The following is a 14,890-nucleotide window of genomic DNA, read 5'->3' on the forward strand; positions in this document are numbered from 1 at the left end:
AGAGCCAAACCACACTTTTGAACTCCAGCAGCAAACCATTGCTATGGTGAGGGCCCCATGATCCGACGTCGCCAGGGTAGAAACAGAGTAAGCACATGAGCACAACATACGGTTGTATTAGCATTTCACTTGAGTGCCTGGCGCCTCAGAAGCAGCAGCAATAGTCTGGCTTCCCCCTTTCTGAACTGAGGCAACATAATTTTACATGGAAGAGGAGCACAGCACATTAAATTAACAGAGGTAGAGTAGGACTATGGCAGCCCGCAGCCCAATCACAAGGCGTGTGCAGTGCTGCTTCTTTCTGGGCTGCAACTTTTAGGGACAGGACAGGAATCCACTTCTGTTGCCGCCTGAGCTGCCTGTAGGGATGCTTTTGCATCTTGCTTGTTTTTGAGAAGTATAATTATCAACAAGGAGCGTGACAGAGAATGTGGTCTGTGGTCGGAGCCTCAGATGACAAGGTATCATCATGACGTAAAAAACACACACATCGGATTGCAAAGGTGGGAGTATGGTGGCTCTGTGGTTGGCCACTTGCTCATGCCTTGCCTGGGCCCTTTTCTGTTTAAAAATTACACACACACTTTTGTGGGAATAGGAAAGGATAGAGAAGGTGTGGCTGCACATCCCTGGCCTTTTCTTCGTGTTGCTGCCTTCCTTGGAAACTTGCAGGGCTCATGTACCTTAAGAAAAAACATTTTTATGCAGGGTTGCTGGATGTGAATTAGGGAATCGGGACAGGATTTTTAAAAGAGGGAATCAATGTTTAAACTGAAATTCCTTCCTTCTTCTTTATTACATTCTCAAATATCTAACCCCCCCCCCCAAGTTTTCATTTTTTTTAAAGGCGGCATATAATGGGTTGATTTCATCTTTTTAGTTACATGAGAAAATAATTGTGTTTCATAAATTACCAATCTTATATGGTAGGTGTTGAGAACTTTTGGCCCTCCAGATATATGCTGAACTACAATTCCGATCTGCCCCAGCTGGCATGGCCAATGGACAGAGATGATGGGAACTGTGGTCCAGCAACATCAGGAGGGTCAAAAGTTCCCCCTACACCTGCTATATAGTAATGGGTTGCAAGGATAATTTGTTCCAAGTACTGGAAGGGAACAGAGATACTCAAAACAGGAACATGAGAAAGTAGGTTGCATGAATAATAACAGCAGATAAACTCATACCCTTTTTAAAGAACTAAAGACGGCAGATAAAAATGTAACTGATATAATGAAAACTGGCAACTATTATTTACAGAAAAAAACATATTTATGTATTTTGATTACATTTTATATATCACATTTTGGAAACTTTGAGATAGAAATTTTGTGTATATAATTTTATGTTTACATTTACAAACCTTTTTTTTAAAAAAAAGTGGAAAAAAAGTTTAAATCAGCAGGCTATCCATGAGGAAACTACGCCTTCTGGGAAGCCGCAGAAATTACCAGCATTTGAACAAAGTCCTTTAGGACTCCAAAGATGGGGGGACTCCCACCCCACCCCCCAGCATGGCATACAGACATCTGCTGAAGTTTGAGCAATGGACTACTTTGGAATTGTGATTTCCTTCTCAGTTTCCTTAACTCTTCGCCCCCAAGATCTTTTTGACGTAGTTCTGGACGTTAACATGCAGCTGTGGAGCCGTGGCAGAAAATGTCTCCACAGCCAGCGCCTGTGCAGCCTCCGAGCCGCTCACCATGCCACGATAGATGGGCAGGGTGTACTTCTGCTTTCCCTGAAATCAAGCACAGAACGACAATGCATTAGAACGACTCACCACCAAAGCAGTGCTTACTCAATAGCCATTCAGTTTCACTTAGGTTTCACACCGCAACATTCTGTAATGCCCGAGTTCCTTCTGGTTTTGATGCAAAGATGAAACAGAAACAAATCATGTGTGCTGAAAGATATATGCTGAATTTTGACTGCTTTTCCAAATAGATGCAAGTGCAAGTAGATAAATAGGTACTGCTCCGGCAGGAAGGTAAACGGCGTTTCCGTGAGCTGCTCTGGTTCACCAGAAGCGGCTTAGTCATGCTGGCCACATGACCCGGAAGCTGTACGCCGGCTCCCTCGGCCAATAAAGCGAGATGAGCGCTGCAACCCCAGAGTCGTCCGCAACTGGACCTAACAGTCAGGGGTCCCTTTATCTTTACCAAATAGATATCCCATGTTACTTGTAGTCTATAGTGGATATAATCTATCTGCTCAGTGGCCTGCAGCACCCCACAACTTCCTATGAAGGTTAGGATTTTTCTCTCTCTCCAAAACTTGCGAAAGAAATCCTCATCAGCAACACGTTCCTTTTTTATATGCAACAGGCAAGATCATGCTTATCTACTTTCCAGTACACAGAAGCATTCAAAATGGCTGTTGTTTGGGAGAGGCCTTTGTGGCTAAACCAGGGCTGCTGCTGCTGCTTAGAAGCGCTTTGACAGTTTAGTAGTATATTAATGATGACCATATATGTGGCCTTCCAAACGTTGGTGGACTACAGATCCTCTCATTCCTGACCACTGGGCCACAATAGTTGAGCTGATGGGAGTTGGAGTCCAACAGCATATGGGCAGCCTAAGTTTCTCCACCCCTGTGCTGAAAGTATCACTCCCTGTTTTGCGGCAAGAGGCAGCTTTCACCACTGGTTTCTGAGAAGGAGGAACTGTTAGTTCTGGGATGGGCTGGACCAAGGAGATGGCGGGGAAAGGGCTGGCTGACACTGCGCCAAGCCTGTCCCGCAGCTTCCAACCAAGACAAGGGATCAATCTACTATTCAGTGGGTAAAATACTATCTTGGCTATGAGTCCCAGAAGACCTGCTCCCCGTCTTGCAGGCCTTTTCCCACCAGGTCTGAGAGGGCAGGGCACGGACTGACTCCAGCTACAAAAGCTGAAGCTGCTGAACAGACTCTTGGGCTGTGGTATAGTTTGGAGGTAGAGGGTTTGCTGCTGTTATTAATGTTTGTATCTTTATTTTAGACCTTATTATGATTTAGGCGGAAATTGTTTAATTTGGTTGCATACTTTTGATGTTTTATTCATTGTTTATGACTACTTTTGTTATGTCTATAATTTTGTATTTTATTCATGTTGCTAGCTGCCTTGAGCATGGTTTGAACTATGGAAAGGGGGCATAGAAATACAATTATGTATGTTTGTAAACACTACAGGATCCACATGCCTCTGAACCAACATCACACAGACAGATCAACCACAAACCTGGCTGTGAAGGAAGTCTTTCACTTTGCCAAACTCCGCCTCGTGGTTGTTCTTGAGGACAATCTGGCACCAACGGAGGCGCAGCTCTGCATTCCGTGCTTTGGAGATCTTGCTGTACATGGCACTCATCTTCTCAATGTTCCCTTCGCATGAAATGAGAGCGGAGGGTCATTCACTCCCACAACAGAAGGGAAATTAGCATAGCAAAAGTAGGCAACAGCCCTATATTCCAATTACTCTTTTTCTGAATGGTCACTGTGCTCATCTTGTTCACCAGCCTTTGCCAGTGCCACCCAGCTGTTTTACACTACAATTCCCATCAGCCTCAGATGACAAAATCTGGAGGGTACAAAGTATGCAAAGGCAATTGTATACATGAGCTTTGCATTAAAATGTTTCAGACTTGAAATTTCCTCCACTGTCTTTTTAAGGTACCCCTCTGGAAGCTATTGTATTGTATTTTTTTCTAGCCACAGGCAGAGGGAAGGCATGATCACATGCTTTTATGCCCACAGAAAGTGTCTTGAACCAAAGATGAACACTTCTGGAAGCTCTGCAAGCACCATCTTGGTAGTCAAGATAACCCCACAATTAATAGGTAGTTTTGTAACTGTGAATCCATATATAATTGGTTTGCTTTGATGCTATCCTCATCTGTGGGCCTGAGGTGCTGGGCTCTGAGTCCGAAAGGGGAACTAACTGAAGATATGGGTATTTGCCACCTATTCCCTCATGTGGTCAAGGGAAGCAATGGGGAGCACTAGCCAAAGTGACGTGTATAATAAAAGGCATGAATGTTTGCTTGAGAGTGGACAAGCCATCTCATTGCTGCGGTGTCCGTCCATGCATAAATACCGTATTTTTCCATGTATAAGACTATATTTCCCCCCAAATTTTTAAAGTTTAAAATTGGGGGTTGTCTTATACATGGAATGTTTAAAATATTTGTTTCTTAATTGGGTTCAAAAAATAGGGGCCGTCTTATACATGGGGGCGTCTTATAGACGGAAAAATATGGTACTCTCTACCCTCACCCCCAAAAGCTCCAAGTTATTCCATCCCATGCTCTAATCTCTAGTTCTTGGGAGTCACCTGGCTTGCATCTCAATGTCAGCAATATTTATTCACAGTGCAACGATTCCCTCTGCCACGCTCAAAGTGTAATCTTACCATCTGGCAGTGGGGATTTCGCCAAGATCTTATCCAGGAAATAGACCACCTGGAAGGTTTTCCAAGTCGAGATATCTACTGCTCTAATTGCCTGCATGTCGCAGTCAGGAGATGCCCAGAGCTCTGCCAGGTTCTCTGCTGGCTTCATCAACTCCTCCCCAGGTGAAAGGTCAGGAAGGTAGGGGGGCCAACCAGGTGTGTTCAGCCACCGATCAAACTCAAAGCCTGCCATGGAAACAAGAAGAGAGAAGCTTGTTGGACTCAATACTGGAAGTTCTTAAGCTACTAACAACCTGTTTATTCATCCTGGTTTGCTTGCACAAAGCTTACATGGTGGTTAGACTAGGTCTACTCTTTACTGAGCATTTGTTCTGAATTGTTTACAGAGTGGTTGTACCACTATAAGCATTCAACAGCATTCACTTCATTGAGCCAGGGCACACGTTACTTTCACTGCATCTAGAGTCTCCATGCTCCTGCCAGCAGTTACCTAAATGTCTGGCAGAACCCCCCACTGGATTGCAAAACATTGTTCACTTTTGGACAGAGGAAAGATGACCAGAGGACCCATGGGTCAGTGGGAGTGTGCATGGTTTATAGCAGTGATGGCTAATGTATGGCCCTCCAGGTATTGCTGTACTTTCATTCCCATCAAAACTGACAATTGGCCCTGCTGGCAGGGGCTGATGGGAGTCGGAGTCCAATAAAATCTGCAGGTCTGCAGATCCCTCACCCCAGTCTTACAGGCATAATGTATTAAGTTGATCCTTAGCATCAGCTCTTTGCCAGAAACTGAAGACAGTTATTGACAATCAGCTTCATATGACTTCTATCCCCCAGGTAGCAGAATTCCAGCTAGAAGCCCAGCTCAGATGTTTTGCAACTGGTTCTCTTATTACCATCCTCAATGCTGTTGGCTAGTAACCAGATGCAATATCTCTTAAAGGTAGCAGGAGCTCTGCCAGACTTTGGCCCTTCAAAACTAACAGACAAGATGTGTACTTTGGAAATGCAACCTAAGGAATAAAGGCAATGAATCATGGGTGGAGATAGTCAACATGGTGATCTGAATCTAGAAAAAAGGCAGCATGAAAGCATGGGGAACACTGGGAGGAATGTTCACTCCTAATCACCGTGACTGTAAAGAAGAACTGCTGCCCAAAGCTTTGTGCCAATTCAGAATGATGCTTCTCTAGCAGTTATACTTGGCTAATATTCTGGAGATGTTTTTTGCAACTGCAGAGTAAGGAGAGTATGCAAAGGATGGATGTTTTCGCCATCTTAAAAAGTGTCTTTGGAGAACTGGGAAAGAGAGACACTTGCTACCTCCAAGATTTACATAAACGTTACGTGCTTGGTCCTGAAATTATGGACAAATATCTAAAAAGTAGGAAGTGTTGCTGACCTGGAATGGTATCTACCCCTTTCTTCTTCAGCTCTGGGAAATAATTCAAGTAGAACTCTAGTGCTTCATCTGCTGTGATGCTCTGAAACTTGAATTGGTTGACATACGCCTGCCAGAGAGAGAGATTGCCCTAAATTAAACTGTGGTCTGAATGGTGCACCTGTAACATTTCACCTTTACTTAATCAACCACTCATGAGTAACTCTTTCAGCAAAGAACTTCAGCTCATGTTCAGCCTGCAATTACCTGCTCCAACTAGCCTGGGTCGTAGCACCCCAGGTTTTAAAGGCTGAGATACCTGTCTGCTTAAAAAAGGAACAAATATCCCCCTTCAATACCTGATTCCCCCCCCCCCAGGTTTTATGCCAGCTTCATATATTCCTGATTCAGTAAGATTTCATTTGTCCATACTCCCCACTTAAGGAATGCTACAGCTTAAGATAAATCTCTCAGAAACAGCTTCTCTGTGACAAGTTATTCAGCTTCCAAGACTTCATGTTTCAGTTCCAAGCAACGTGGGATGCTACAGCTTACTTTCTGATGTTATCATCAGTGCTTGCCCAGGAACATCCCTTGCAAACATACAGGGAATCCTTTTTGGCCCAGTGGACTTGATCATTATTTGGGCCCACCCCATTGGCCATCTTTGAGAAGTGTGCGGGGCAGCCCACCTAACATCATCATGATGTCAGATGATTGAAAGATGGGTTCTTCTGCTCACTGTCAAAGTCCCTTGTGCAGTGCAAAGTGCTGAGAAAAGGGCTGGAAAAACTGCTTCCTTTCCCATATAGGGGCCAGGCACCCACAAAATGCAGGGGCAGCCATGCAAGCACCACACACAGTGGAAAGAGCACAAAGTTCAGGCAGGGGGTGGTGGAAGAGAGAGCGTGGAGCTTGGGCGGGAAGGGTCCAGTCACTGCTGCACTGCTGGAGTTTGCACCCCGCCCCATGGTATGATGTCATGATGCCACCGTGTGTGTCATGATGTCAAGGTGTGTGCATGATGATGTCACGGCGTGGGTGGGTCGTGCTGGGCACCCACAGTGTAGGGCCCAATTTGGTGCCATTGCCCATTGGGAAAGTAGCTGCACACCCAATCCGGCCATGTTTCTACCTGCCCCACATCTGATGTCATATAGGAGAGGTGGGCATGATTTGCAGAAAACATCCTCATGGTCCCAATGCAGCCTGTGGACCAGAGGTTGCGCATTCTTATCCTAGAGGAAGCCAATTTCCCAAGACTCCCATGAAGCACAGACAAGTCCCAGGCTAACATACAGTACCTGGAGGAAAGCATCAAACTTCTTCTGGTCCCCGACAAGGTGAGCAAGGTAGGAGACAAAACAGTAGCCCTTTTCATAAGGGGTTTCATTATAGGTGTCCTCAGGATCAACACCTGGGCAGAAGAAACAACTAGCATAAGATTTACAACACCCAGTTGCCAGTATTGCAAAAGGAAAAGCCTTATTAGAAATGATTCAGCCACAACCCAAATTTCTGTATGTAACTGATTATTCAGATTTCTTTTCTTGAACACAAGGAAACAATGATGTGACTTGAATCCATAGGCACTGGACCAATACAGACCTGGCTCTATTTTCACTCTGAGCTTGTTGAGGGGGTGGTCTTCTCCGGTGTTGTCCATATGTTGGCGAAGCAAAGCCCTCCCTGTGGCAGCTTCTAAGCAAGTATAAGCAGCACCTGAGTTTAGGGGACAAGCAAAGGAAGAAGCTGAGCTAGTGTTTTTAAGCTCCTGGCCATCAAACCAAATTGCCTGCTTGATTGTCTGGGATCAGTCATGAATATGTGGTAAAGATTATTTGGAGCACAGCATCACTGTTACTGGAGAAAAAAGAACACAGTTGAGACCTGCAGGTAGATCCCACTAGAAACACAACAGAAGCAACCTTTTCTGTTAACCATTAGCAAGGGTGTGTTGTCTTCCTTCCAAATGGAATTCTGTAAAGGAAATTCAAATTATTCAGGGTGACACATGGGACACTCCTGTCAGGAAGCTGCACCCCTCAGGAACGCAGATGGGAGCATCTGACAGCATTCCTAGCATCAAGCTCTCTCTGCACATGGAAAGTGAATGCCAGGTGGAAAGTTTCTTCAGCCTAGCTACACAAAACAATGCCTTAGTTGAAGTTGTACAATACTGTGAAGACTGCAGGGTGTATAGTACAATAGGCACCAAGGCAAAAGGAGAACTTAAAAATATTTTAGTAGTATATTCATATGAAGTTAGTGCTACAGATAACTTTAGTTTTCAGCTTTATCCCACCAGAATACTTTATATGTGTTCTCAGTGTGACAACGCAGCCTGCTGCCTATGCGAATTCCGACCACAGTAAACCTGTTTGGTCTTTTTGGCATTCTGAACTAACATAACTAACTCTTCTTTAATACAGATGAGGATGATCAACTCATCCTCACAGTCAATCTCATGCTAAGAATTCTCACTACCCAGGGAGACAGCCGGATTCAAAATTGCACTGAGTAGCATCACCCATACTGAATTCATCCTTCCTCTACTAAGCATTCAAGAGGAAATGACTCCTGGAATGGAGTAGCTCAGAAAAGGGCTTGGCTGGCACATTGAACAGGAGCATTCCACACTTTTTTTTATACATATCCCACATGTATACCACCATCACCTCAATTTTAACTCATGAGCTATTGCTACAATCTGCTCTGATTGTATATTTTATCTTTATGAACACTGTTTTTATTGTGTTATTCCAAGTAAATTATCTATCTATCTACCATCATCACCCTTATCCTTATTATGAGAATGTGTTTGTGTTATGTTTGGGGCTTTCTTCAAAAAGAAGCTCTTGATCTGGTTCATGAATTTACATATTGATATTTCTATTTAACTGCTATGAATGCTAATTGTAGAAGAGCAGAATATATCAAGGCACTAAACAGCATGGATATTGCCCAACAGGTAACTCACCATAAATTTCTTTAGTGATCCTCCTCTGTGCATACATAGTGAAGCCTTCATTCAGCCAAAACTCCCCCCAATGGGCATTGGTGACCAGATTGCCAAACCAGCTATGCGAGATCTCGTGGATGATCACATCTGCTAGGGAGCGATCGCCGGCCAACAGGCATGGAGTCACAAAGGTGATACAGGGGTTCTCCATCCCCCCGAAAGGGAACGAGGGAGGCATAAACAGAACATCGTACCTGCCAAAAGCAAAGCTTGTGATCAAGGAGACAACATCTGTCAAGAGGCTCTGTGCCTCCCCAGACAGTATTCCAGTGGTTTTTCTTTAAGGAAGGGATGGGGGAATCCAGTAGCCCTCGTTTGTGGACTCTCAACACCCAAAAGCACTGGCCAACATAGCCATTGGTAAAGGATGTTGGAAGCTGTAGCCCAACAACACCTAGAGAGTCCCTGATTTAAGGAATTGTGCTGTTACTGCCCACTCCACTTTTGTGTGTGAGTGTGGCAGTGGTTTGCCCCCAGGTTACAGGTACCAGAATACAAATTTGCCAAAAAGGCTCAGCAATACTCAGGGTATTGAAGCACAGTGCAGTTTGACTGGCAGATGCCATCAACCAGAATTCACATTTGCTCAAGAGTGGGGAATTGCTGTTTGCTCATCTTCAGCAAAAGTTCACAGAAGATAGGAAACCACCTTAGAGCAGGCCAGACCACATATCCATCAAGACTGCACTGTGCAAGTGGACTGTGGGTCATGAAAGTTTATGCAACAATAATGTGCTAGTCCCTCAGGTGCTACAAGTCTCCTGGAGGAATCTGCTGCTGCAGCAGACTAACATGACTTCCCCTCTAGAAACTGACCAGCATTATTACTCGAGACTCGCAGAGGCTCCCTGGCAGAGGTCTTTCACATCACTTGTTATGGCATCCTTTTATCTGGAGATGCCAGGGATTAAACTTGGGACCTTCTGCATGCAATGCATGTGTCCCACCACCAATTTAGTCTCAGCCCAAAGACTGAAGTATGACTCAAGGGATTTAAGAACATGAATGATCTGTCTTAGCCAAGTCACACCATTGATCCACCCAGGTCAGCGCTGCCTATTTTAGTGGTTCCCAGGGTTTAGATGAAGCATCCTTCCTAGCTGTACCTGGAAATGCCAGAGACTGGACTTCTGTATGCAAGGCAAGTGCTCTTACCATTGAGCTATAGCTTTTCCTGGTTCAGGTAAGCTGACTTAAGGAAAGGATAAAATGTATGACATCTCTATGCCCAATCTGGGATCAATGGGTGATTGTTGGCAAAGACTTCAAGGGAAGTTTTCCCTGAAGCAGCAAGACATACCTTTCCCATACATATGGTCCAAAAAGCTTCTCTCCCGTGCTAAGAAACTCTTCAATCACACCATCATACTCTTTCTTAGCAGCCTCAATCAGGCAGGGCTCGGCCCATACATGGCTCCTAGCATGGGATGAAAACAAATGGGTGGAAATGTAAGAAATTGGAAATTGGAAGAAAACACCCTAAGTCACATAAACAGCAACACATTCATTAACGTCAGTTTGTTAAGGAGTCACTCCCATGGTTGCTTGTGGGAGATAAGAAGGCATTCTGTACTGCATATGAAGAAGCCATTCTAGTAGTGAAAGGGCTTTCTTCCACATCAAAAAAAAAAAAGTTACAATAATGGAAGTTGGAGTCCAGCAATGCCTGGAAGGCCATGGGTTTCCCTAGATGCTGCTTATCAACCTCTCTACACAAAGATAGGCAAGGACTCCAGAAATTCCAGCTTGCAGCAAGAGCCTGTTGTCTTACACTGGAGGAATATAATTAGTTTGTTTAATGGTTCTGTCATTTAACTTCTAATTACTGCCTTAATTCTTTTGGTAGCCTTACTGTTAGTCATTTTGAAGAATTATTTTAAAGCTAACAATACAGCTGAACAAACAGTAAGGCAGACAAAAAACAATGCGGTGGCTCATCTTTATCCCTGCAGCCAGCCATGCTCTTACCTGGGTCCAACTTCAGCAGAAACTATGTCCCCAACAACCAGGGCAACCAGGTAGGATGGGATGGGCAGAGGCATCTTGAAGTAGAAAGTGTTGTCCTTCTGCTTCTCCCGGGTAACTGCACTCATCACTGCTGTGAAACCCTCAGGGACCTAAGAGACAAACAAAGGCAGGCTTGTTGCGCAATGAAAAGGAGCACTTGCTGATTGGGGATGGGTCTTGTTTTCTTTATTTCAAGTATATCACACTTCTTCTTCAATGTGCTTGAGGCGGCATGCATGGTCCTCCTCCCCCACTCCGTGTTTCACCTTCACAACAGTCCTGGGTTAGGTTTGGTGAGGAAGGATAGACTGAGAGACAGCTGGGATAGCTCAGTTGGTAGAAGATGAGACTCTCAATCTCAGGGTCGTGGGTTTGAGTTCCACATTGGGCAAGAGATTCCTGCATTGCAGAGTGCTGGACTTAGATGACCCTCATGGTCCCTTCCAATTCTATGAACCAACTGTCTCAAATTCACCCAGTGCGATACAGAATACATTACCACAGATGGAGAAGCTGCTGGGAGACAGGCCTGACCAGAGGATGGCAAGACTGGGCCTTTGTTAGGGCCCCAAGTCTAGCAGAGGGTCTACCTCCCTAGGAGTGGCAGGGGGTGGGGGTGGAGGAGAAGGCAGCAGTGGAATGGGTAACGGCTCTTGTGAGGCTTGGGCTGTGGAAGCAGTGGCAGGGATTCTGCTGCTTGAGGCCGCTGCCTCACCCAGCCAAACGATAGTGCCGGCCCTGGCTTACCTTTATAAGAGCAGAGTATGTACTTTTAACGGCAGGGGTGTCAAAGCAAGGGAAAAAGCTCCTATTCAGAACAGCTTGGCCTTGCGTGTACATATAGGGCTTCTGCTTCCCTGCTGTCTGCTCTGGAGTAAGCCAACACACCTAGCAAGAGACAAAAGACAGTTCTTCCGTGAGCAGTGGGATACTTTACCTGGATGTGTGCAGAGTACGTGATCTTGACAGCCGGGGTGTGAAAGCCAGGGAAAAGGGACCTGTTGAGCACAGGAAAGCCAGAGGTGTAAAGAAACGGCTTCTCCTTCTGGGCAGTTTGATAAGAATCCAGAAAGGAGATCTATAAGAGGAGGTACAGGATCAAGCTGTCATTTCTGTTCTGCCTTCAGTTGCTATTAGCCAACAAGCACTAGAATCCGCACACGACCCAAATACTCTAACACAAAGTTCCCTGGGATTTCCCAGCATGGGATGTTCCAGGTCTTCAGGTTTTCAAGAGAGCACCTATGAACTATTTCTAAGATGTGCACAGTCAGCACTCACCAATGTGCAGCCCTTGGACTTCTTCAAGGTGTACATTAATGTAATCAGGACTGGGCAGAGGTCCAAAGAAACAAAGGCATTTTCTTCTTCTTACAAACAGCCTTAATGCAGTTATTAGGTTTTACAAAGCGGTGAGGAAAACCGATTACGTGGTTTGTGAAATGCTAAATCCAAAAATTATCCAAGGAAATGTATCAGTGCAATTATAGGTGGGGGGCGGGGGGGGGCGGGAATCAGATCATGGCTGTAGGTGGAAGTCCTAACTCTTTCCTCCATGTAGCTTTCCTGATCTAAATGCCTCCCAGGCTCCTATTTTTCTCTGTGGAGCAAGCATACAAGGACCATAATGGGTATAAAACAAACAGGAGGTAGAGCGGTTGATTCAGATTGAGGAGATGGATCAGCAAAGAGGGTTAAACCCCCTTCACCTGCACTAAACCTCAGGCCTGATTCCTACCCCCACCATCCTGATGGCTCCAACATCCGAAATTCGTATTATTGGTCTCCCACATCACGTTCAGTTCAACCCAGTATCCCTGCGAATTGGGAGAACATGCTCACTGACAGCTTTGCAGTTCACAAAATCCATCCAGAGTAAAACCACATCCCTCTTCTGGTTTTGTGCTCAAAATATAGACTGGAATATTCACTTCACTGAAGATACATTTGAAAGCAGGGGAGAGGGGGCTTCACTGTTACTACAAGTACAAAAGGCTGTTTAACATGCATTTAGATGTAAGAACAGGCCTACCAATTCACTCACCATGGGGAGGGTTTAGCATTCTCATCATACAATACTCTTGTTCAGTACTACTGGCTGCATGGAACTGTAGCTATTACACTGAGAGTCCTCCCTTCCATTAATGTGAGATGATTTTCCTGCGCAAGTGGAGACTTCTGCTAAATTTTACTGTCTGGGGGATGCCAAACACCAGGCTAAATTCAGCAGGCTTGGAGATGACTGGGATTGAACCTGGACCCTTCTGCTTGCAAGGCTGAGCTACGTCCCATAAGGTAAGTAGGCAGTCCATAGGCAGTAAGTAACATCCCACACGGAAGGACAAGAGCAAGAAAGGCAAGTTCACTTCCTTTCCCTTGCCAAAGCTCCTGAATAATGAGGGAAAGGGACAATTATGAAAATCAGAATCGGTGGTGCAATAGCAGAGCAATGGCATCACTGCAGCCCAGGCACACCTAGGCATGCCTTTAGCTTTGGAACGCAGCCCATGAAGCTCTAAGGAAGGAAAAACTTATGATACTGAGGGCAGCACGCCTGAGCATGTGCAGAGTGTATATTTCCCAAGTCCTGAGCTACTGCTGCCAGCAAACCTCTCTCCCCATTAAGAGGAAGGGCTTTCGGGTCCAAAGGCGGAACTTGAACCTTGCACGCTTCCCGCCCTCGGCTGGGGGAAGGGACCGGGGCAGATCCGCGCGCCCTCCGGCTCCTGCCGCCTCTCTCCCCGACTCACCCCGGGCCCCGCTCCGGCTCGGTAGGCGATCTCCAGCACCACCGTGTCCCCGCACGTCAGAGGCTCCGGCAGGGTGACGTGCAGCGCCGAGCCGTAGCTGGCGAACGGGCGGCTCTGGAAGGCGAGCGGCCTCAGCGCGCCTGGCTGCGGGCCCTGCCCTTCGCCGCAGCGGCTCCCCGGCGGCGCCAGCCCGGCGCCTTCCACCTCGACGCTGGGGTGCGAGTCCAGCACCACTTCGCTGGCGCGGTCCCGCAGGCATGTCAGCTCCAGGCGGACGCAGCCTTGCAAGTGCCCCGAGCCGGCCGGCCCGAAGTGCGCGCTCAGCGCCAGGTGCAGGTGCCGGAGCTGGAAGGAGTCCGCGCTGCAAGCCGACGCCGCGTCCCGGGCCGCCGCCATCGCCGAGAAAGAGGCCAGCCCAAGCGGCGGAAAGGCGGACGAGGCTCAGCCCACGGGGCGGAGCGAGCAGAGCGCTTTCAAAGCGCCCGGCGGGCTGCGCTCGCGTCGGATCTGTTGCCCGCAGACCGGATTTCTCGGCTGCCCTTCTCTCTTGTTGAAAACAGGCAGCGGGAAGCTTTCAATGGGTCACGTTCTGCTGTGTTTTATAGAATGGCTGGGGCAGCCAAGTCAAATGGGCGGGATACAAAGAATAAATTATTATTATGGGCTTTTATTTCCTTTTCATTGATCTGTATATCCTACTAACTTTTCGCAGCTAAATTCAAAATCAATAAACATTTCAAAAAAGTAGTGACACCTGTTGCTTTGAAGAAAGCCCAACTATTGCAGTACTACTAATAATTATAGAGTAGTGGGCAGAAGCGTAGCCCCTCTTTCCAAGTAGTAAAAGCAAAGATGTAATTTACATGTACGCTCAAGCTTCTATCTTATGTGGAAAAATAAGCAGACAGGAGGACGCAAAGCCAAGCCAATACTGCAGGTGCTTGGCCTGGTGAAAGAAGGTGTGTCTGAGGAGGTGTGGCCTGCAGGGCAGTGGCGTAGCGTGGGGGGTGCAGGGGGGCTGGCCGCACCGGGCGCAACATCTGGGGGGGGGGGCGCGGAAGAGACTCGAGTGCTAAAATCCACGGGTTAGGGGGCACAAATTACTTGCCTTGCCCCGGGTGCTGACAACCCATGCTACACCACTGCTGCAGGGATAGAAGCGGGGGCCTGAAATGACATATTTGGGTTCAAGCCTGATGTTCCTTATCACTGACCTAGGTACGGACACTGAAACATACACAGACACACACACACACACACACACACACACACACACACAGAGTGCTTTTTTTCCTTTAAAAAATGTTTAGGGGTACTCTCATTCTGACTCAAGAAA

General features: G+C 46.5%; 1 protein-coding gene across 2 annotated transcripts; it reads right to left on the minus strand.

Annotated features, from left to right (window-relative positions):
* Positions 1 to 1,267: 1,267 nt before the first annotated feature.
* Positions 1,268 to 14,063, minus strand: RNPEP (arginyl aminopeptidase). 2 transcript variants are annotated; one of them, XM_083510866.1, is made up of 11 exons: positions 13,555 to 14,063; positions 11,552 to 11,692; positions 10,766 to 10,914; positions 10,098 to 10,214; positions 8,756 to 8,991; positions 7,384 to 7,497; positions 7,080 to 7,192; positions 5,797 to 5,905; positions 4,392 to 4,616; positions 3,222 to 3,364; positions 1,268 to 1,741 (listed from the first exon to the last, which is right to left on the minus strand). In XM_083510866.1, exons 1-11 carry the CDS (start codon positions 13,948 to 13,950, stop codon positions 1,586 to 1,588), a joined length of 1,899 nt encoding a protein of 632 aa, XP_083366992.1. In that variant the 5' UTR covers positions 13,951 to 14,063; the 3' UTR covers positions 1,268 to 1,585. The 2 variants fall into 2 exon arrangements, with proteins under 2 accessions (XP_083366992.1, XP_083366993.1); XM_083510867.1 differs by lacking the exon at positions 11,552 to 11,692 and adding an exon at positions 11,742 to 11,882 and having other exon boundaries at positions 13,555 to 13,965.
* Positions 14,064 to 14,890: the final 827 nt, after the last annotated feature.

The sequence above is a fragment of the Podarcis liolepis genome (assembly GCF_965112155.1).
Source record: "Podarcis liolepis genome assembly, chromosome: 6".
Lineage (NCBI taxonomy): Eukaryota > Metazoa > Chordata > Lepidosauria > Squamata > Lacertidae > Podarcis > Podarcis liolepis.